This window comes from Callorhinus ursinus, unplaced genomic scaffold, assembly GCF_003265705.2.
Source record: "Callorhinus ursinus isolate GAN/ISIS: 27379988/994484 unplaced genomic scaffold, GSC_fseal_2.0 scaffold1, whole genome shotgun sequence".
NCBI classification, from domain to species: domain Eukaryota; kingdom Metazoa; phylum Chordata; class Mammalia; order Carnivora; family Otariidae; genus Callorhinus; species Callorhinus ursinus.
This window is the reverse complement of record NW_027397063.1, coordinates 117,578,420-117,602,183: the sequence shown is the minus strand read 5'-3', so window position 1 is coordinate 117,602,183 and position 23,764 is coordinate 117,578,420. Positions and strand designations below refer to the sequence as shown.

Genomic DNA, 23,764 nt, shown 5'->3' with positions numbered 1-23,764 from the left:
AACCGAGGTCTAGCCATTCCATTGTTCAAGGACACACATTCCAGGTGTGGCCAGGCTGAGCTCAGCTGGAGGGCTGCCAAGGGTGTAAGACGTCTCTGCACAAAGATCTGAAACTGGGTCTGAGAGAGGACCCTAGAAGGGTCAAGAAACATAGGAAGGCCATGGCAAATGGGGCTTTCCTTTGACTAGTCATGCTCATCATTCTGGTAGGAGAGAGTTCCTCCAGGGAACAGAAGGGCAGCAGTGAGTTCTCCTTCAAGTCATGTTCCTTGAAAGCCACACATACCTCACTGTTCAGAAGGGGGAATGGTTTGTGGGTGAGTAGGGTCAAGTGAAGCAAGACCCAAGCCTCAGAAGCAATCCATAAGACAATAATAGGAAAAGGCCTGGGGGTGCTTTTGGAGAATTTTCTGGAAACAAGGCCAAGATGCCAAGCCCTCAGGCTATCAGCAAACCCCTGGAACCTCATTCAGAATGTTCCACTCTGAAGGATCTATTTCCTCATCCTCCTAAATTCAGCTACTCAACAGTCCTTCCCGAAAACTCTGGCAACACACACCAGCAGGCCTGGAACAGACTGTCCCAAACTCAGACATGATTTGAGATCTCAAAGTGGTTTGCAAAGTGGATTGTTCACACATCAGAAGTGATTGGGTTCCCAGGGCAGTTCACAAAGCCTGTTACTCCATAATGCCCCGCTAATAATATGTGGTCTATTCCAACTAGACTAAGTCTCCACTTACAAAACAATTTCTATGGGCATTCTGAGTTTCGTTTTGGGAAACTAGGAGAACAGATTCTTTTGCACCAGCAGAAACCGACAGAGTTAAGTTTGACAGCCTGAGACACATCATGGGGTAGTGAAAGGGATTCATATTTTGAAACCAGACAAAGCAAGTTCAAATCTTGGTTCTACCACTCACTGGTTGGGGGCCTCTCAGAACCTCAGTGTCTTCATCTCCAAAACAGATATAATACCTACCTTGTGATATTCTTATTAGGATTAAAATAATGGGTATATTATAACCTGGGACACAGTGATCAAATAATATCAATTTTCATCCAAAGAGGCCAGAAACTTTGAGAAATTTAAATGAAGAAGGGAGATGGTGGAACCCTGGAGACAGGCAATAAAGCCCAGGTTTCTAAGAATCTGGGAGCTGGGTCTAGAAACTAGAGACAAGTAAGATCGGTGCTGATCATCAGGAGAGGATGGATTCATATCTTTGAAAGAAAAGAGTGAGCTCAGGGAGTGGAAGGAGAGTGTTCCTGTGTTCTGCTCTCCGACTGAGTTTGTAAGACTAGTTCTGAGGCTGAGGCTGGTCACCCCTTCACATACCATCACCCCAGCACTAGAGGGGGCCCTGGGGAAAATGCCTACTTGTATTGAGGAGGCCGGATGTGAGAGGGCAGGTCCACTGTGCACGGTGAAACAAGACTGCTGGCGAGGAGCTTTCCCTACCCACACCCTTGCCCCTGCGCCCTAAGGAATTGCCACCAGGCCAAGGAAGAAGGCATCACCTGGCTTGGCTCACTATCAAACTGTTTCTTAGCGCATAGTAGGGACGGAAGATATACCTGAGTGAGAAGGATGGTGGCTTAAAGCCATTTAATTTTAATGTTGGAAGAGATGTGAGCTTAATATGCACCCCCCAATTGGGAGTGAAGCAGAACGTATTCTTCACAGATTTATTCAACAGGCTGATGAGGACCTCTTTGTAAAAAAAAAAAAATGATGAGCTGAGCCAACATGAGTTCATCAAGAGCCAGTCATGCCAAACCAACCTCATTTCCTTTGTTAGTAGGGTTCGCAGACCAGCAGGAAGTTGTAACATGGTGTTACTTGACTGGAGGAAGCCTTTTGACAAAGCCTGTCATGATATCCTGGTAGACAAGATGCGGACACGTGGCTGGAGAGTCCTCTAGGGAGAACTGGCTCGAATAGTGCCCAGGGCTGACATCAATGGGCCAGTGCAACCCGGGAGATGGCCCTAACTGCACACCACTCAACACTGTTGTCACAGGCTTGAGTGAAAGCAGTAACAGCTGACAAATTTGTGAATGACACAGATGACACAAAACGGGGAGGAATAGTTAACAAGACAGACAAACCATAAGAGACTCTTAATCATAGGAAACAAACTGAGGGTTGCTGGAGGGGAGGGGTGGGTGGGGGGATGGGGTAACTGGGTGATGGACATTGGGGAGGGCATGTGTGTAACGAGCACTGGGTATTATATAAGACTGATGAATTACAGACCTGTACCCCTGAAACAAATAATATATTATATGTTAATTTAAAAAAAAAGGGAGAGAGAGAAAAAAAAAGAATGACAGTCTAAAACCTGAAAACTCAAAATTAGGCCTGAGGCTATAAGGTGGGGCTCCAACCAAGGAGAATGAATCTAATGGAATCAGTCTGGGCTGTTATACCAAAGTATCCTAGACTGGGCGGCTTGTAAACAACAGACATTTCCCACAGTTCTGGAAGCTGGAAGTCTGAGATCAGGGAGCCAGCACAGATAGGTTCTGATGAGAGCCTCTTCTGGGTGGCAGATTGCCGACTTCTTGTTATGTCCTCACAAGGCAGAAAGAGAGTGAGGGAGCTCTCTGACCTCTTATAACGGCTCTGATCCCATTCAGGAGGGCACAACTCTTGTGACCTAATCACCTCCCACAGGCCTCACCTCCTAACACACTCATGGTGGTCCTGACTTCTCTGTGCTGTTTTCCCCTTTAGATCTGGGCCTCGCATCCTTTCCAATGGTGGCCAATCCAAGCTCTGAATCCTGAAGAATCCTTTTGTCTCTGTCTCTTGCTGGTTTCCTGCCTTCTGGTGGGTGGCACACTACCCAAATGTGTCTGGTGGTTCCCATTTCAAACCTTTGGGCCACAGGAGGTGTCTGGGCACAGCCAACAGTTCTGCTCTACCAGGTGTGGCAAGAAGGGCAGAAAGTTCCTCCCTGTGTCCTCCAGGGATCCCCAGGAAGCCCCAGGCCTCCTGCAGGAGAGGTCAATGGTTTCTTCAAACCACAATCCCCAGTGGGACAGGGGCCCACACTGTTTCAGTGGGGCTATCCCTCACTCCCTAACAGTTTTCCTGGGGTGCCCAAAGCCACTGGAATAGTAACCACCCTTTCTTTTCCACCCTGTGTGCTGACTATCCCGAGGAGACCACCCCCTGGCAACCTCCCACCACGCCCAAGACATCCAGTCAGCTGGGAATGCTAGAGAAGTGACTCTCCCCAGGGGAGCAGGGTGCAGGATACAACTTGCAGGCTGCAGATTGCTGTATAGCGCCGCCCCTCCTCCCAGACCCAAGCAGGTCTGCCACCCCAGCCTCATTCCTGAACAGGGGAAATGACTAAACAAGCCTTGGGGGCCTGACTGGGAGGGGGAGCCATGCTTAGGTCCCTACTCAGACCTCAGCTGGAGACTTAGGAGAACAAGGGCTTCTCATTTCCAGGCTGGCCGAGAGGGGAGATTGTGGCTTGCCCACAAAACAGATGTTAAGAGAACCTGACAGAGAGTCAACTATCTCATATCAACTGCTGTGGCCTTTAGAGAGGCCATGGTCCTGTTGCCATGGAAATGACCAGTTCACCTGAGGAGCCCCAGCTCCTTCCCTGGCCTTCCCCTAATGCTCAGCACCACAGTCTAGTGTTTTCTATCATTTCTCCCCATTGGTTTCTATTCTTTCCTACACTATGCATTAAAAAATTTTCCACATCAAATTTCATTAGGTTTTGCTGTGCTCATCTGTTTGGGGCTATTTTTTTCTCAGTTGATTTAATCACCCCCATGTGTTTTGTGATTTTACCCCCTTTGGTTGTTTTCTCTTCCTTTTCAGGTTAAATAGATCCAATTGGCCAGGTTGTACAACTTCCGCCCCAGCTGTCCACCCACTCACCCCCAACACACACACACTTACCCCTTCCCTCCCATATACACCCACCAACCCCTGCCATACACATTTTTCCCTCTCACATACATCCCCATCTCCACCCTCTACACATCCACACAGTCCCCCTACACCCTCCACACGCCTCCCCCACATTTCTTCCCTCGCACACGGCCCCACCCCCACCCTTCACACCTCCACATACATCCACCTCCTGTCCACACCAGTACATCTTCCCTCACACACACACCTATACACAATTACCCCACAGACACACTCACACATCCCCCTGCCCTGCCCCGAACACCTTCTGAGCATACCCATCTCACACCACAGCTGGGTGTTCACCACTGAACAGCCCTGAGCTTGTTTGCCATGAGCAGTTCCCTCAGTGGAAGGACCCTGAGTGGCTCCCACAGTTCAGGGGAGTGGATTCTGCTCTGGGGGTTGGGGAGCTGATTTTAGGCCATGTGTGTTGTCCACTGAGGAGGAAACACAGTCACTCAGGAGACTGAGGCTTCCCCTCCTTATGCCTCCTTACCACCCTCCTTCCCAGGGACACCCGTGGGATGAATGAGCATGGACGAGCTGACACATTTATGAATAAAGGACTAGAAAGCTGACTCTTCCCTTTCTTTTCTTGATTGCTTCAAAAATACAATCCAGCCCCACCTCTTATCTTACAGGAAGCTCCCTGCCTGTGTGCATCCATTGTCTGCGTAGGGGCCGACTTCCCTCTGGACTTGGCTTAGGAGGTTCCACAGGTTACACCTAGTCCTGCCAGACACTGGTTTCTGAAGACCCTTCTTTCATCTCCTAAGGGAATTGGTATCACTTTGGCCTGTTTCCCATCTACCGAAACTTCTCTGTGCCTTCCAGAAGTGGTCTTGGAGGCTTGGCTGGGTAACTAGTCTTTTTTCTAAAGGCGCCAGGGCACATTTCCGGACCCCTCTGACATTTAGAAAATCTAAACATAAATGTCTGCCTGGCCTTTTTAAAATTAGCAATTAGTTGTTAAAGGTCTCCATGATTCCCACAATGTTCAGCCCCTCTTTATTTTTTTCCTAAAATACATGGTTACTCTTCATTTCCCATGTTCATTTCTGGAGTAGTTTTGCTCCAAGGGGAGGAAATCAGCAGTCAAGACATAATAGGTCTGGGGGTCATTACTTCTGAGTAACAAATTTCAAATGTCACAATAAGGTCAGGCAAAGAAAAATTCGCTGGGCAGCTAACATGGGCACTTTACCTATATGACTTTGGGTTAATTTTGCCCTCAGAACACCCTGAAAGTGAAGGTTTTATGGGTCCCATTTTACAGATAAGGAAACTGAGGTTCAGAAATGTAAAGTAGGAGCTTGCTTAAGGAGCCTTGGCAAGTAAATGGCTGAGCTACATTTGAATGTTGAAGTCTGTACTCTACCCATCATACCAGGCTGCTCCAACTAGGGTCTGGGAATAGAAGAGAATAGCAGCCCCAGCTTCAACTGAGAGAAATCCTATGGACTCACATATGGAGGATGCAGCAGGGACTATGTTGAGGGAAGAGCCCTGCTCTAGGCCAGAGCAGAAGACCCACAGTGCGGATGAGGGAGAAGCTGCTTTCAGATGCCCCCAGGATGCCTAGCCCATCAGCCCATAGTTTGGGACCCTAGTTTACCCAGTATAATATGAATCTTGTCCCCACCACTGCCAATTATTTTTTCAAAGATTTTATTTATTTATTTGAGATAGAGAAAGAGAGAGATCCAGCGTGAGCTGGGGGAGGGGCAGAGGAACTAGCAGACTCCCCACTGAGCATGGAGACCAACGTGGGGCTCCATCCCAGGACCCCAACGTCATGACCTGAGCCAAAGTCAGACACTTAACCAACTGTGCCACCCAGGCACCCCATCCCACCACTGCCAGTTATAAAAGCCAACATTTAACAGGCTAAATTCTGAGCAAGCATCTTCCTAGCTCTCGATGCCCTGTGAGCAAGTGTCTGTTTCATACAGGGAAGAACTGAGCCTCAGCCATGGAGGAGGTGGTCCGAGGGAGGGAGTCTCCATTCCCAAGGACTGCCTGACTCCAGAACACCACTCAGGGTGGTGCATTTAGTAAAATTCATTTGTTCCTGATCACCTTGCATAATTCAAAACTAAAGTTCCCATAGGAATACATATGAATTAGGAGTTGCATTTCAAACTTTTCCCATGAAGTGAGATTTCTGGATATTTTCATTTGCACATATTAGCATAGCACATACCCATGCTGCACTGGTACCCAGCGCACAGCCCCAGATAGATGCCATGGATGTGGCTCCTGGGCCAAAGTCCTCCTCATCCTACCTCCTGACACCAGGAAGATGCCCTGAAGGTGGCTCAGCCCTGAGCACTTCCAGCTGCTGTTTTGACCCCAGCTACAGTAAGGGAGACTGCTAGGCCTCATTGTTGCAAATAGAATTTACACAGATGAAACAAGCAAAAACAATGAAAAAGTTTATTCTCCTGGCCTGTGGTTCCTCCCTGCAGGCTGAGAGGGCAGCTGTGGTCCCTGTCCCGGTCCCCTTCAGTTCCCTCTCAGTGGAGTTTGGCTAAGAGCACTGAGGTCAAGGAGGGAATGGCAGAGTGTTCCCCTCTGAGCAAGGAGCATCATGGTGGGCTGAACCCCAGCCAAAGGACTATCCCTAACAAGGAGCAGAGTGATTGCTTTCAGAGGCCCGCCCATCTCTAACCACCCTCTGTGGTGGCTGCTCTGTGCGAAGCAAATGCCATTGGTATGTGGCCCAGGCTTCGGGCAGCCAACACACCAACCCACAGTGTGTGGTGCCTGGCAGGATGCCCTCCCCTCAGCCTGGCCCCAGTGCCCCGGGCTCCCTTGCTGATTGCATTAACCCAGTCCTCATGCTGCTGGGGAAGGGCAGGGACCCTGGGTCTGGAGTGGGCTTGGCACAGGGCTCTCTGGGACGGTAGCCAGCAATGCCTGACTCTCCTTCAGAGCTGGCCTCAAATCCCTTATCTAGACTAAGGAGGAGAAAGAGCATGGCAGGACACCTAGGTTTGGGTCTGTCTTCCACCTGGACCTACTTGAAGAAGAACTCAGTCTCTACATAGTCCAAATAGATACAAGGCCACAATGCATTCATGAGAAAAGATTATTTCACTGGTGATTTACACAGAGGTGGGGAAAAGACCCCCATGATCAGAACCCAGCAGACATTTCATCATTAGACACTGCTATTCTGGCTCCATTCTTTTTCCATTCCAGCCTCCTGTCTCTCCCTACCAGAAGTCTCAGAACCCGTAAAGGAATCCCTTCGGGGCACCTTGGTGGTTCAGTTGTTGAGCGTCTGCCTTCGGCTCAGGTCGTGATCTTGGGGTCCTGGGATCAAGCCCCACGTAGGGCTCCCTGTTCATTAGGGTGTCTTCTCCCTCTCCCTCTGCCCCCCTCCCCGGCTCACGTGTGTATTCTCTCTCTCAAATAAATAAATAAAATCTTAAAAAAAAAAAGGAACCCCTTCTATCATTCTAAGTGATTCAACTCTTGAACCTGACCTCTAGATAAGACCAAAAAAAAAAAAAAAAGCGCCTGACATTTAAGTAAACGGGTAAACAGGAATCAGAATCAGTTATTCCCTTAGCATATCCTTTGGTGGCTTACTTATTCTCAGACATCTTCACCACCAATACAGTGGGCCAAGGATGAGCATTTGTGGACTCTCATTGCTGCTCATCACAAATCCACTGCCACTTCTTACATCTTTCAAAACATGTACAAGTTTATCCCAAGCCAATAAATTATCATAAAATTAGCTCCAAAGCACTGTTGTTCCTTGGGTGCTGAGTGAATGCAAATGCAAAACCACTTTGTAAAGCTATTTCCCCAACCCAGACCACACAAAATTCTTAGAGGAGAAAAAATCCCACTGCAAATGATCCCACAGTCAAACATTATAAAACATACAGGAAATAATCCAACATGAACAAGAGCAAGCAAACACAAAACATGGGAGGATTAGCATCCTCAAAACTTTAGCTAAGGGGAGGAAACTAAAAAAGACTATAAAATAAATTTGTTTAAAATAACTGAAGAGACCAAAGTAAAAATAGAAATCATAAGGCAATATCAAAAATCATGAAAACAGGGCAGAGAGATTTGAAAAACATAATAACTTTTAGAAATTAGCAAAATATATAGAGCCATTAAAATGTACAATGTAGAGTATGAGTTGGATCAGATTAAGAGAGCTGAAGGAAGACTAAGTGAGCAAGAAGATGTACTTGAGAAATTACCAGGATGCAGCTTAGATGAATAAAGCACTTGAAACTATGAAAGACAAGAGATGAGAAGGCCAGACATCAAAATGTTTCATATATAATACATTAATACATTAATGCCCTGTATTATATATGTTATATATTTATTTTATATAACATATATACTTTATATGTTATGTATTATATATTTATATGTAATACATTATATGGATTTTTAAAGGAAAGAATGGAGAAAATAGGGCTATGCAATATCAGGAACATTTCTGGCTGAGAGTTTTTCAGAATCAAAGAAAAACCTTAATCTTCAAAAGAAATAGCACATTGAACTTCCAAACAGATAAGTAAAAATTAACCTATACTTAGACACCGTATGGTAAACACGCAAGACCACAAAGAAGGGAGAAAATCTTAAAGTCAACTAGAGAGAAAAAACGGAATTCCCAGAAAGGAATGACGATGAGACTGATGGAAAAGTCCCAATACCAGAAAGAGGAGCCAGAAGACAGAGGCACTGAGAGGAAATAACTATGAGTTTAAAATCCTGCTTGCAGCCAAACCGTAATGCGAGGACAAGGGTAAAACTGACATTTTCAGACACAGATTTAGAGATTTTCTCATTCACGGGCCCACCTGCAAGTCATGCTAATGAATATATTTCAGGGAAAAGGAAATTAAATCAACGAGGGTAGGTGCATTGAAAGAAGCAATTGTGAGCAAAGAAACCAGTAAACTTGTGGGTAAATACACAAAATGCTGACTTATTTATAACTAACAACAACTATAATAATAATGGGTACTGGGGGGAGGTTAAAGACAGGCAGAACTAAAGTATGGGTCAACAAAAACATGGAAGATCGAAGAGGACAGTGAGCAGTAAAATATCCCAGCATCCTTACTTTGTTCTGGTGGAGAATAGAGACATTCATCAGCTTTAGAATTTGTTAAGTCATAGGTCAGTTTTAAAATGTAAGGGTAAGGGTGAGGCATACTGTGTTCATGGACTGGCAGACTGAATAAACGTGTCCAGTATCCCCAAATTGATCTATGAATCTAATGCAATTCTAATAAAAATTCCAGAAGCATTTTTTTTTAGATAGACAAGCTGTTTATAAAATTTACATAGGAAGGCAAATGAATAAGAATAGATAAAACAATTTTGCAAAAGAAGAATAAAGTTGGAGGAATCACAGTACCCAATTTTCAAATCTTAACTATAAAGTTGCAGGAATCATGACAGTGTGACAGTGGGAAAGAACAGACACAGAGACTACTGGAAAAGAAAAGAAAGTCTAGAAAAAGACCCACACAAGTATGACCAATTGATTTTTCACAATGGTGCGAAAAATATTTAGTGGGGAAAAGATAGCCTTTTTTTTTAATAGATTTTATTTATTTATTTGAGAGAGAGAGAACACAAGCAGGGGGAGCGGCAGGCAGAGGGAGAGGGAGAAGCAGGCTCCCCACTTCGGGCAGGGAGCCCAAAGTGGGACTCGATCCCAGGACCCTGAATCATGACCTGAGCCGAAGGCAGACACTTAACTGACTGAGCCACCCAAGCACCCCAAAAGATAGTCTTTTTGATGAATGACACTAAGACAATTTTTAACATCCATATGCAAAAAGAAGAAAAAGAACCTTTTTTAAAAATTAACTCAAATGGATCATAGATCTAAATGTAAGTGGGAAGCTATAAAACTTAAGAAGAAAAAAAAAAAAACCACACGCATAGGAGAAAATCTTCCTGACCTGGAATTAGGCAAAGAGTTCTTAAATGTGCACCAAAAGCATGATCTGTTAAAGAAAAAAGAATTATAAATTGTATTTCATCAAAATGAAAAACTTGCTTTGCAAATGACAATGTTAAAAGAATGTAAAAGATAAGCTAAGGATTGGGAGAAAATATTTGCAAATCTTCTGCCCAATAAAGATTTTCTATCCAGAATTTATAAAGAACTCTCAAACTGAACAGTAAGAAAACAAATAATCCAATTACAAAATGGGCAGAAGGCTTGAACAGACACCTTCCCAAAGAGAATATATGCATGACAAATAAGCACATGAAAAGATGTTAACATCATAAACTTGTATTTACAAAAAAAAAACAACCTAAACACAAATATTTATAGCAGCTCTATTTGTACTTGGTACAAACTGGAAACAATTCAAATGTCTTTCAGTGGATGAATAGGTAAACTGTGGTATATCCGTACAATAGAATACTACTCAGCAATAAAAAGGAATGAACTACTGATATATGCAACAACTTCAGTGAATTTCAAAGGCCTATGGCCCAGGAAAAAATCCAGTCTCAAGATGTTACATGCTCTATGTTTCCATTTCTGTGTTATTCTCAAACTATAGTGATGGAAATGGACTAGTGGTTGCAGTGCCTGGGGAGAGTATGACTATAAAGGAATAGCATGATGGATGTGTCGGAGTGATGGAACTGTTCTATATCCTGATTGTGGTGGCTACACAAATCTATAAATGTGTTCAAATTTATAGAACTGTGTGTCACCCCCAATGAAAAGTCAATCTTATTCTCTAATAATTTTTAAATGTTTCAACATAAGGATAACTAATAATGTATAATTTCCAAACCAGTAGAAGAAAAAAGATAAGGCTAAAGAAATAAGACATAACACTAGAAGGAAAAAGTATACTGATATGCAATGAACTTAAGCACACCAACTACAGGCGAGTGGCCACCTCCTGTGGGGGAGGAAGCGAGGAGCCAAGGAGTTAATGTTTCTTTCTTTCTTTTTTTTAATTTTTAAAAATTTTTTACTTAAATTCAATTTAGTTAACATACGGTGTATGTATATATTCAGGGGTAGAATTTAGTGGTTCATCAGTTGCATATAACACCCCGTGCTCATTACATCAAGTACCCTCCTTAATGCCCATCACCCAGTTACCCCACCCCCTCACCCCCCTCCCCTCCAACAACCCTCAGTTTGTTCCCATAGTTAAGAGTCTCTTAAGGTTTGGGGCACCTGGGTGGCTCAGTCGTTAAGCATCTACCTTCGGCTCGGGTCATGATCCCAGAGTCCTGGGATCGAGCCCCGCATCGGGCTCCCAGCTCAGCGGGAAGCCTGCTTCTCCCTCTCCCACTCCCCCTGCTCGTGTTCCTGCTCTTGCTGTCTCTCTCTCTGTCAAATAAATAAATAAAATCTTTAAAAAAAAAAAAAAGTCTCTTAAGGTTTGTCTTCTTCTCTGTTTTTATCTTATTTTATTTTTCCTTCCCTTCCCCTATGTTCACCTGTTTTGTTTCTTAAATTATACATGAGTGAAATCACATGGTATTTGTCTTTCTCTGACTGACTTATTTTGCTTAGTATAATAACCCTTGTCTTATTTCTTTTTGAAAAAGAGGCATCTGGCAACCCAAGAGTCCATCAACAGATGAGTAGATACATAAAGTGTGCTGTATCCATAAAATGGCATATTATTCAGCCACAAAGAAATGAAGTTCTGATACATGTTACAACATGGATGAACTTTGAAAACATGATGCAAAATGAAATAAGCTAAATACAAAAGGACACATCGTATGATTCCACTTATATGAAATACCTAAAATGGGCAAATTCATAGAGACAGAAAGCAGATTAGAGATAACCAGAGGCTAGGGAGAGAGAGGAGTGGGGAGTTATTGCTTTAATGGGTACAGTGTCTGTTTGGAGTTGATGAAAAAATTATGGAAACAGTGGTATAGTTGCACAGTATCGTGAATGTAATTAATGCCACCGAATTGTATACTTCCATTAGTTAAGATGGCAACTTTTATGGTTTTTTTTTAAGTTTTTGCCAGCATCCATTCTTTTTTTTTTTTAAGATTTTATTTATTTATTCATGAGAGACAGAGGGGGAGAGACAGAGAGAGAGAAGCAGAGGGAGAAGCAGGCTCCCAAGAAGCAGGGAGCCCGATGAGGGACTCGATCCCAGGATCCTGGGATCATGACCTGAGCCGAAGGCAGACGCTTAACCATCTGAGCCACCCAGGCACCCTATGTTTTTTTGTTTTTTTTTTTAAGATTTTATTCATTTATTTCAGTCAGAGAGAGAGAGAGACAGAGCACAAGTTGGGGGATGGGGCAGAGGGAGAAACAGACTCCCCAGAGAGCAGGGAGCCTGATGTGGGGCTTGATCCCCAGACCCTGGGATCACCTGAGCCGAAGGCAGATGCTTAACTGACCAAGCCACCCAGACGCCCCAACTTTTATGTTTTATATATATTTTACCACAATTAAAAAATAACATAAGAGGGGCTCCTGGGGGGCTCAGGAGTTAAGCCTCTGACTCTTAATCTCACCTCAGGTCTTGATCTCGGGGTCATGAGTTCAAGCCCCATGTTGGGCTCCATGCCCAGTGTGGAGCCTACTTGAAAACACACACACACACACACACACACACCCCAAAACCGTAATATACCCAAACACCTTCAATGTACAGTGAGCTGTATGGTATGTGAATTAGGTCTCAATAAAGCTGTGAAAAGAAAAAAAGAAGAGGTATCTGAAGGAAAACAGATAAATCTTCATATCAGTATGTGTTTGTTGTATTATTTACTTTGCTATATTTTGATTTTTTCACATTAAAAATAAAATAATTTTTTAAAGAAAAGGGAACTCTTACCAGGCAAGTGCGTGTTATTTAATTTTTATTTATTACTTATGTAAAATCCTCATACATCTCTCCCTCCCACAGGGCATATCACTAAGAACCAGAGACCCTGTGTTGCAGAAGGGGCCACTTGTCTGAGAATCAGGAGACCTGGGTCTGTCTCTTCCTAACTGGTGCCCTTGGGAAAGTTACTAGACAACTTTGAGTGCCAAGTTCTCATCTTAGACCTTTTCTCTACCTTTCACAGGTGTTCAGGAAAATCAAATGAGATCACAGTTTATGTGTATTATAACCTAAAGAATGATGGATGATTGTACAAATGTCAGGAAGTATTAAGCACATGATTAAACATGCAGAAAATCCACAGATCTCATCACGGGCAATGCTTTGACCCTCCGCCAAGCCCATCACAGGCACTGCTCGAAAGCATCCCCACTTGTGTGTACTGGATCATTCCTTGCATGAAGCACAGGGAATTACAGGGAATCATGGGGGAGGTGAGCCACCAGCTGCATGCTCCAACCTCAGCAAGTCAGGGCTGCTCCAAAGCTCTACATAATTTCATGTTTTCACTTTCAGATGTGCTTTGGGGAGAAGCAAAACAATGAAAGCCAAGAACCCTTTCTGGTGGGAGAGGACAGCATGGCCTAGAGTGGTATCCACTGCCCCAGAAGCATCCCCACCAGCTTTGGTGAGATGCCCACTCCTTCCTCATCCCCTTGAAGCAGGGGCTGGAGGCCACTTACCAATGCTGGCCACGGTGTACTGGTAGGGCTCTGAGAGGAAGTGTGGGAGGGTGAGGACGAAGGCACCCAAAGCTAGGAGGAGACCCCCAATGCCAATCAGCCGTGGACGGTGCACCCGGCTCCCAAAGTAGCTGACAAAGATGATGAGGATGGCATTGCTGATCTGCAGAGAGAGCAGAGGGGCTGAGTGAGACCAGAGACTTCATCCCTACTCACCCACAGAGAAGACCTGACTATAGCTGGCCCAGGAGAGGCAGAAAGGCAAGAGGCCACCTAGTGTCAGCCTCACCCAGAGAGCCTCACGGTGGGCCCAGGATGTGCTGATTCAGCTCTCCCCTATTGTCAGATTCCCTTCCCAGCCTCAGCCTCCTGGATCAGACAAAGGGAAGCCTCTAGAGACCATGAAAAGCTCATAGCCTAAATTTCAACCATCTTAGGCCCAAACCTCTTGGGGCAAAGTCCAAGGAAGCTTCCAGTTCTGGCTGGCTCCTAGGAACAGCACATACTCTCTAACTAAATGCCCTAGGGATGTCAGCTTGGTGGTCAGAATAACCACCAAGCAATGTGTACTATCTCATTTCATCATGCAACAACTCCCATTTTTGTGACAACAGTGGGACTCAGAATAGTCAGTAACTTGTCCTGGCCATTGGAGATTAGGAGGTAGCTTGAACAGGGAGTGCATGAGTTTACAGCACCCAGACTTAACTGGACTGGTCTACTGCCTCTCGGAGAAGTGGGTTTCTGCCCCAGCAGCTCTGTTACTGACCTGCCGGTGGCCCTCCTTGAGCTTACTTCCACTCCTGTCAGTGAAGGAGGAGGACTAAGTCACCCCTAGGTTCCTTCTTCCCGGCTGTAAACACCAGTAACTCCATGTTCTTGGTGCTCCCTGGAAGGTGTAGTCTCTAAGCCCCACCCTGAGCCAGGGAAGGGAAGTGAAGGCCCAGCTTAGGGAGCAAGGTCTTAAATGATAAAACAGGGTGTTGGCAGATCTTCTGACTACAACTCCATCCAAAGAGATGATCCTCTGGCCCAGAATGTAAGCTCATCTGGACTGGAGGAGCCCTAAATGTCAGTACCCACAGTCTCCCTCTGGCTGGAAAAGCAGGTGCCCCGTCTCAGGAAATAGGAGACAGAGTCTTGGTATGTGGTTCTTATCAAGATCACCAACTGGCCGGGTGCCTGAGTGGCTCAGATGGTTAAGCATCTGCCTTCGGCTCAGGTCATGATCCCAGAGTCCCGGGATCGAGTCCTGCATCGGGCTCCCTGCTCCTTGGGAGCCTGCTTCTCCCTCTGCCTCTCTCTCTCTCTCTCTGTCTCTCAAAAATAAATAAATAAAAATCTTTAAAAAAAAAAAAAAAGATCACCAACTGGCCAAATTTCAGTTTTCTTCTTACTTGACCTCTCAGCACCATGTGATTCAGATGACCATTCCTTCCTGAAACATTTCTTTCACTGAGTTTCCCGGATACCACCTTCTCCTAGTTTTCTTCCCCTAGGCGGCTCCTTCTCCATTTCCTTGGCTGGTTTCCTCCTCGCCTCCCTGAACTCTCAACTCTTATAGCTTAGTCGCTGAACCTCCGCTCTCGTCCTGGTGAGCTCGTCTGGTCCCATGGCTTTCCATGTTCTGTGTGTGCTTCTAATTCTCACAGGCTTAGCACACCCAAACCTCACGCCTCATCTTCCCCCTGAAAACCTGGTCCCCTACCCCAGTCGTCCCCATCTCAGTAAATGGCACCTACACCCTACCAGTGGCTCAAGCAAAACACCTGGGCATCATCCCTGACTGCTCTTTCACAGCCACATGCAGCCGTCAGCAATCCCGCTGGCTGGGCCTTCAGCAGCCCCTTGGAAGCTGCTTCTCTCCACCTCTATCACTACCTCCTGGTCTGAGCCATTGCCGTATCCTATCTGAACTTCTTACAGCAACCTCCTCCCTGGGTCTCCTGCCTCCATTCTTGCCTCCCTGCAGCCTATTCTCCACCCAGCAGCCAGAGTGGTCCTGCTGACACGTCAGGCCACGTTCCCTCCGTTCAAACCCCAAAGAGTAAAGGCAAAGTCTGTCCCAGAGCCTGTTCCCCATGAAGGCTCTGACCTGCTCGCCTCCATCCCTCTCCTCCCCTCTGCCCCAGTGGCTCCGCCTCCAGCTGTTCTCCCAGCTGCACACACATACCCTCCTCAGGGCCTTTGTACTTGCTGCTCCTTCTCTTACCTGTCCGCAGGGCTTCCCTGACATCTAACCTACTTTAGACCCCTGCTGAGATGGAAGCTTCTCATCAAGGGCTTCTCTGAAAAATAGGGGAGTGACAGTGGGTGAAATGCGTGAAGGTGCTCAAAAGGTACAAACTTCCAGTTATAAAAGAAGTACTGGGATGTGATGCCCAGCATGGTGACGACAGTTAATAACACTGTATTGTTTATTTGAAATTGGCTAAGAGAGTAGATCTTAAAAGTTCTCATCAGAAGAAAAAAAAGTTGTAACTATGTGAGGTGCTGGATGTTAACTAGACTTATTGTGGTCATTAATGTGATCAAATGTGATCATTTTGCAATATACACAAAAGTCCAATCATTATGTTGTATACCTGAAACTAATATCATGTTAAATGTCAATTATATCTCACTAAAAAAAGAGTTAAGTATAACTTATATTTTTAATAATTAAATATCACTTATAATTTAAGTTATATTTAAATATATTTTATAATTTAAATTATATTTGAATATTTTTATAATTTAAATAGTTATTTCAAATATAACCACCACTGCCCTCTGTGACTTTATTTTTCTTCATGGCATTTACTATAATCTGATCTACCAAGTTTTATTTATTTTTATAAAAAAAGTACAGTCTTTTTATATTTCTATAAAAAATGTATTCTATAAAAAAATGTTATATTTATCACTAGAATGATATACGAGCAGAGATTTCTGTCTGTTTATTCCTGCCTCCCTGAACCTAGAGCAGTGTTTGACACATAGTTGGTGCTCATTAAATATTTGTTGAGTAAGTGAATGAATGAACAAATGATAGGCTTGTTCAAGAGGACACAATTGCCCAGAAGACCACACACAGAAAGGGGGTGTGAAGGTGTGTGGGGAGGTAGCCCAGCCTGATCCAGGGGGTGGCTCTAGCCCCTGGCCAGATATCATTCTAGGAGATTCTGAAACCCATACCTGGAAGCAAAACATTATTCTTAAGCTTCTTAGATTTTATCTCCCCAAGTTTTTCTCTAACATTTTTTAAGAAATGATTGTAAATGTCAGGCTACACCAGCTAAACTAACTGAAACTGACTTTAAAAGGTCTGGGTGAGGGATGGCAGAGTGCCCCAAAGGGGGAGGAAGGCCTGGGGTGCCCCGGCCCTGCCCATCTGGACTGGCCCTTCCAGCACTCCCAGGGCGTGTGCTCATTTTTCAGCAGGAAGTGGGACCTCCACAGCTGTTATGGCTGATGCTGGCTTAAGTCCTTGGTCCCCAAACTTTTCTTCAGCAGTGGAGTCCCTCTGCAAAAACAGTTTTTCCATAATATAATATAATATAATACAATATGATACAATATATCATTTTATATATATACATAAAGCTGTTCTAGCTAAGGAGGGGAGGGCCTTTAAAGTCCACAACTCAGCCCCTCAGCCCTCCTACAACTCAAGCCCCATTGTAATACATCCCTGCCCATCAGTGTCCCAAACCCAGGGGGCCCCGGGCAAACTGGTGAGAGGCATTAAGGGTGGGGCCTCTAGGGCTCCCTCTGATTTTGTCTGCTCAGGCCTGGCCTTTAGCAGTGGGCAGGAGAAGCGGCTGCTTCACAGGGCAAGATGCCCATGTCTTCTCCCATCAGCCAAGCTCCTCATCCTGCCGCTGGGCCTTTTGCACCCAGCCCTCCTCTCCTGATCACTCACCCATCAGCCTGGAAGGCTCTGAGACTGGGCAGCAGCCTGATACTAATCTGTTACTGATTAGTAGCGTGCCTAGAACACAGTGCTGAGAAGGAGTCAGAGTCTGGACTCAGCTGGAAAGATGACTGTGGTTGATTAGTGACGTCTGCCAGGGTCTCAGGATAGGACTGCAGTGACCCAAATGTCAGAGATTCTGTCTTCCCTTCATGAGTGAGGACAATATGTGCCAGGGGCATTATTAAAGTCATAGGCCAACATGAGGAGGGTGCAGTCCGTGGGAGGGCTGCCAGGTCCCTGTGCTGTGATCGGCACTAGAGCTGCAAGAGCACAGCCTATGTGGAGAGGTAGACCGGTCACCGGCATCACCAGGAAGCCGAGACACAGACGCACAGACAGAGACCCACATGTGCATGCACACACATACACACACCCTAAAACACACAGACACAGACAGGAAGCAGTGGCTCTGGGAGGGAGTTCAGGGGAGAGGGCCTGAGGCCAGCAGAGATGACTGATGGGCCACAGGGCTGCATGTGGGCAAGTCCCTGCATGTCCCAGGTGCGGAAGACACCCCATGTCGGGGGAGTGTGTGCAGAGGGGGGCACCAAGACAGAATCTGGCCATGTGCTTGGAGGAGAGGATTTGGGGCAGAGCAGGGCTGTGGACAAGGGAGTGGGGAGGACGGGTGGAAGAGGTGGGTTGGGGCTTCAGAGGGAGGCCTTAGCATGGGGGCCATCAGACAGACCTGGGCTCAGATGTTGGCTGCCCTGTGTGCATGGATGTGGCCAGCCTGGATAAGGCATCTGGGCTTTAGATGCAAGCTTCCTCATCTGGAAACCATGGCTATGCATAGACACCCCCACTCCTAGGACTGCAAGGGCAATCTGGCACAGGGAAGGGGCTCCTGAGGGCATTGCTGTGTAGGCCATTGAGGGTGAAGGAGTGAAGGGCAAAGGAGCGTTTCCAGCTGGCAGCAGGATGGGGGATGGGAAAACTGAAAGGTGGTGGCTGAGGGTGGTGCTAGGAGGCACCCCACTTTCTTTTATGGCTCTATCTTAGAAGCTGCCTGAATTCCACTAAGTCAAGGGAGGATCAAATTCTGCTCTGGGAGGGAGAGGCCATGCCTCCATCCCAGAACAGTGGGCCTTGCGGAAAGAGAGGAGAGAAGCCAGGCCAGGGAGCCCCATCTCCTCACCTGGAGCCACCAGTGTGACGGCTACAACGGAGGGAGCTCGGCTGTGTCCCCAGCCTCTCCCTCCCTGGTTTCCAGTGACCCCTGGCTGACCCTGCCCTCTGACCTCCCACTCTGGGTCTCTGGGGCCGCCCCATCCTCCTCCAACTCTGATGTGCGGTCACTGAGGGACAGTGTGAAATCCCCGTTGCCGGGAGGTCGCAGAGATCCGAGCTTGTTTGGGAGTCAAGGCCATTGCACAGCTCTGGCTCGGGCCTGGGGCTGCTTCTCCACCTGCAGGCCTAAGACTCGTCTATCCCCGGACTGTGGACGAGCAGAGGCAACGTCAGTTTGTGCATGGCCACAGAACTCAATCAGAGAGACACAGAGTTTGAAAGCTCATCTGTCAGGTGGGAGGAGTAGAGCACCTGCCCACAGGGCCACTGTGACGAGGCCCCAGGGTCAGGCGCTGCCAGAGACTCTTTGCTCAGTGCCGGGTGCAGGGAAGCCTCAGGAAATGTAGCTGCCACCGTGCCTGCTGCATCTAGCCGTTCCTATCCCCCACGGGTACATCCCAGCTCCCCATTCCCCTACCTCTCGCAGAGCCCCCAACCAGACCCCGGGCTCGGGGGGTGCACACATGCGGTCGGATGCACCAGAACCTCCTGCTTACCTCATTCAAGCTGGAAATGAGACCCGAGGAGGAACTGGAGAGGCCAAAGCGCTTCTCGATGGTGGTGAGGCTGCTCTTGAAGTAGGCGCTGTACAGGAGCTGACAGAGCTGCAGGAGGCCGTGGCAGAGCACGAACACCTGCGGGGGGAGACACTGGCCGGTGAGGCCTCGGGACAGCCAGCCCCTGCTGTGTATGACCTTGGCCTTCCACTGTGGGACCTCTGTGGCAGGGAGGCCCAGTCGTCTGGCCTGTTTGCTCACCTGTTACCTGGGAACACTTCTGTCATGGGAGGGTCCTGAGGGTGAAACAGTACCATGGTTACACCAGTGCTTTACCCTGTCAGCTGGCTCAGTGCTGTCAGCCATTCCCTCCATTCCTGCCATTCACATCCCGGTCAGCATAAATGGCCCCGCAAAACCACAGGGCTGGAGAAGCACCCCCGAGGCAAAGGCCCGACTCTCCAGCCCCACATCCAGGGCACTCAGCATTGTTTTCCCTTGCTGCACCACCGTGCCCAGAGGGCACTGCTCTGCCCTCCCTCCTGTGTCCTCGGAGGCCTGAAGGCAACTCTCCAGCCAGTCCTGGTCACTCCCAGGGGCACAACAAGCCCTAGGTCACACTGCTTCACCCCTCTTCAGCTGTCCTCCATTCTCCTCTCCACCATTAACATCCATTCTCCGAGGTTTCCCTCTAATGCACCATGAAGATACAAACCACCTGGTTTGAATGCCCGCCCCCCCCCAGCTTGTTATCACCTCTTATCTGGGGTATCTCTGATTGTGCTTGCTTCTCCTAGATGGATAATAGGGGCCCCGGGAAGGCCCCAGGCCATTGTCTCTGCCTCCTACCCCGCCCCCTATGCCTGTCCTGTGGGTATGAGGAAATGGGGATGTGAGTTTAGGATTGATGGGACAGATACCCAGCGGGGCGGGTGGACAGCGGTTTGTAGCGTCTGGAGTTGGCTCCAGGCTGAGCTCCTGGATTTCCTGGGTTCTCGGCTGGTGGGTTGGGCCAGAGCAGGCTCAGAGCCAGGAGCCCCACATCGCTGAGCTCCCCTATGAGGTGCCCCTTTCTGGAGACCGCATTTTTCCTTCAGGGAAGGGCGGGGGGCCCTGATGTGTCATAGCCTGCCCAAGTTCTTCCCTTAATTGAAGGGCTGGCATCTTAGGACAACTACTGGGGCTCCACCCTCATTTCCGTTTCCTTGCACATCCGAGCCCACCCCCTGTGTAGGGGCCTTTCTCTGGGCTGTGGGATCAGAACTGACATTCCCTCTCCTACCTGCCGGGGCAGAGCCTTTGTGAGGCCAGCCTGGGGCTTCTGACAGGGCCCGGCACTGGCTGCCTGCCCACGCATCATGCTCACAGTTTCCAAATCCAAGGAGGCCATTACACCCATAAAACCACATGCCTCTCCCGACTGCCTCCTGCCTGAGCCCGTGGTCACCTAGCTCCTTACCAGGGACAGACAGCAGGGACAGCTCCTCTACATCTAGAGGCAGAGGTAGCACTCCACCCCTGCCTCCCTAGGGAGGCTTTGCTCTGCTTCATCTCATATTTTGGAACTCTTAAGATTTTGTGATAAAGGTATTTTGGAAAACTAGTCCCACTGTCTTTTACAAACAGGGAAACTGAAGTCCAGAGATGGGGATCCCAAATGTCTGCACAGCATCCTGCATGCAGCCGGCCCTCTGTGCTTAGGGGCCAGGCCCTTGGGATGCCTGGGGTGGACCAGTTTGGGGCCTGCCTTTCACCCCAACGTGCAACCTTAGCCAGTGCCCTCCCTCTTGGGCTTTTGATTTCCCTGTAAGGTAACTGGGCTAAACTGGTGGCTCTTAACTCAGTTTTGATCCATAATCACCTGGTGGGAGGTGGTGGTGTCTTTGAAATATAGAAGTCAGGCCCAAACCCAGGCCTCCTGAATCAAAATTGGTGGAAGCCCCCTGATTTCTCCTTGGTGTCTCTCCTACTCGACCTGCACTGTGTGTGCAGGTCATGCCTTGTCTCGGGCCCACCTCTCTCCCTGGATTACTGCAGCAATCTCTCACTGGCTGCCCCCTTAAAACCCTCCAACCCACCACCCCGGAGACAGCTTTTTCAAACTCAAATGTGAGCAGGCTATCTCCAAATTAATACCACTCACTGGCCCCCCTGCCTCCTCCAAGACAAAAACCCATGCCTTTGGTATGGTATTGAAGATGCTACAGATCCTAAACCTTGCCTGCCTCCAGCTCCGTGCCCTGCTGTGGCTGACTGTATTTTATGAGGATGGCTACCCCAGTATCTCCTGTCCTGCATGCATCTCTTCCAGTGTGGCAATGACATTCCTTCATCAAGAGGTGGAGTCTGTGTTCCCTCCCCTTCAATCAGGGCTGATCTTTGTTACTTGCTTCTAATGAAGAGAACGAAGCAGAACGGATGCTCTGCGGCCTCTGAAGCTAAGTCCTGATAGAGGATCCATCTGGCTCCTTCTCTCTTGGGACGCTTAGAAACCAGACATCACATTGTAAGGAAGCCCAGTCTTCCCTGCTCATGGAGCGGTCACATATCGCTGTTCCCGCCAGCTCCAGCTAAAGTTTCCATCTGCAACCAGCATTCACTGCCGGACATGTTACCTAAAGAGCCTCCAGAGGGATTCCAGCCCCAGCCTTCACGCCCAGTGGAGCACAAATGAGCTATCCCACCAAGACTTACAGAGATGGCAGATGTGTGAACAAACTGAATGCTGTCACTGTTTGAAGCACTAGGTTTCAGGTTGCTTTGTAATGCAGCACTAGATTGCTTGCAGCGCCTGCTGCCACACAGCTTGCCCTTCAAACTTCATCAGGGTCATACGACTCAAGTTCCCCACAGCACACAGTCATTGTCTGTGTCTTTGCCCACTATCTGGACAGAATTATCTTCCCCTTCTTGGTCTGGATAACTATGTCTTCTGGGCTCGTTTTGCCCAGCATGGGGCTCAGTTATGAGTCTAGTTCAAAGCTGCTTCTAAAAACCCCAGTACCCTGTTGCTGCAGAGGCCTTGTGACGGCTTGGCACATGGTTGGCATTAGAGGCAGTATCAGCAGGAGTGAGGGCTGTCAAAACCGCTGGGGCAGAGTACGAGGTCTGGACCAAAGCACGGCAGTGGGGATGCAGGCACGGACCTGCAGAGGTTGAAGTGACAAGGCTGTCCCACTGATTCAGGGTGGAAGAAAAGGGGCAGAGTCTCCAGCCCCAACGCCAGGAAGGGGGCAAGGCCATGTGTGGAGACAGGGGCCTCAGGTGGAGGGGTGTATACAGAGAGGGAGGGCAGCGAGTTCAGTTGTGGAACACCTGAGTTTCTGAGCTTTATGCTTTATGCTCAGAAACAAGGCCAGTCTCCCTCTAACCAAATTAGTAATGGATTTAATAGGAGCGACTAACCTCTACCAAACTCCCCAGCAGACTCATGAGAGGAAGGTGAGGACAGTGGGAGAAAAAAATCTGTCTCAGGTCTCTCCTGAAAGGTATGCCTTTGCTCTTTCCGGGAAATACAGAAACCCCCTATTTTCTCCCCCTTGATACTAGGTGGGAGATTCCACCTAGAGCCAGCCGGCACTTTTCCCCTGTGCCCCCTCATGGAGCCGACCTCATCACCAGCGTTTGGCCACTGCAGGCCTGTCGGGTCTGGGTGCCTTCCGGGTGTCCTGGCAGAAGTGCTGGTGTACATGTGGGCCCCTCGTTCCAATGACTTCAGCAGATGGAGAGGAATGAGAAGATATGTGGCCACAAGGGAGAAAATGCCAGCAAGGGGAAGAAATGGATGGATGGTTCCAGCAGAGCCTTCTGGCCAGGGCCACTCAGGGTCACAGCCATCTGGCCCCACCTACTGAGCTTCTGTGGACCGGACCCTGGCACCACCCCGCAGGCTGCTTGACCTTACCGAGAACCCGGTCCACGGCCAGCATGAGATGGCCCAACAAATACTCGACACTTGCAGGAGAAATAGAACATGGGGTTTAAGAGTCTATGTGGATGCCCTGGTGGGAGAAGGAAAAGATTGGCTAGTTGGGCTGCCATCACCCTCCACCATCCTTTAGACAACACAGTGTTATGGGTTTGGATAGTTTGGATTTAGAATCAAACAAGCGTAGGTTCCAATCCCTACTCTGCAAGGAATGGCGTGACCCTTGGCTCCGTATCTTAATCTCTCTGATAGCAGCTTCCCTGCTAGGAAACGGGAGTGATGATGATTCCTGTTCATGGTGCTGCTGTGGGGCCTCCACACTTAAGCACCCAGCCCCCTGCCTGAACCACAGTGAGTGTCGCACATGTGAGGGATACTCAGTAAGTGGAGACTTCTTCCACTCCCCTCACTTGCCCAAGTAACTGAGCCTCTCTGCTGCTGCATGAGAACTCTAGAGCAGAATTTCCCACAAGGTGCCACGCAGAACACCCCATGCTCGAGATGCTTAAAGTTGAAAGCATTCCCAAGAGAAAAAAGTTTGGGAAATTTTGCTTATATC

The 23,764-nt window shown here is 47.8% G+C and overlaps 1 protein-coding gene across 1 annotated transcript in view; it reads right to left on the bottom strand.

Moving 5' to 3' along the window:
- SLCO2A1 (solute carrier organic anion transporter family member 2A1) overlaps positions 1-23,764 on the bottom strand; it is an 83,922-nt gene that overhangs the window by 26,715 nt on the left and 33,443 nt on the right. The window contains exons 2-3 of the mRNA XM_025882012.2: positions 19,278-19,415; positions 13,533-13,695 (exon numbers count right to left, since the gene is read on the bottom strand). Of these exons, the coding sequence (XP_025737797.1) occupies positions 13,533-13,695; positions 19,278-19,415 (301 nt within the window). The remainder of the gene's footprint in view (positions 1-13,532; positions 13,696-19,277; positions 19,416-23,764) is intronic.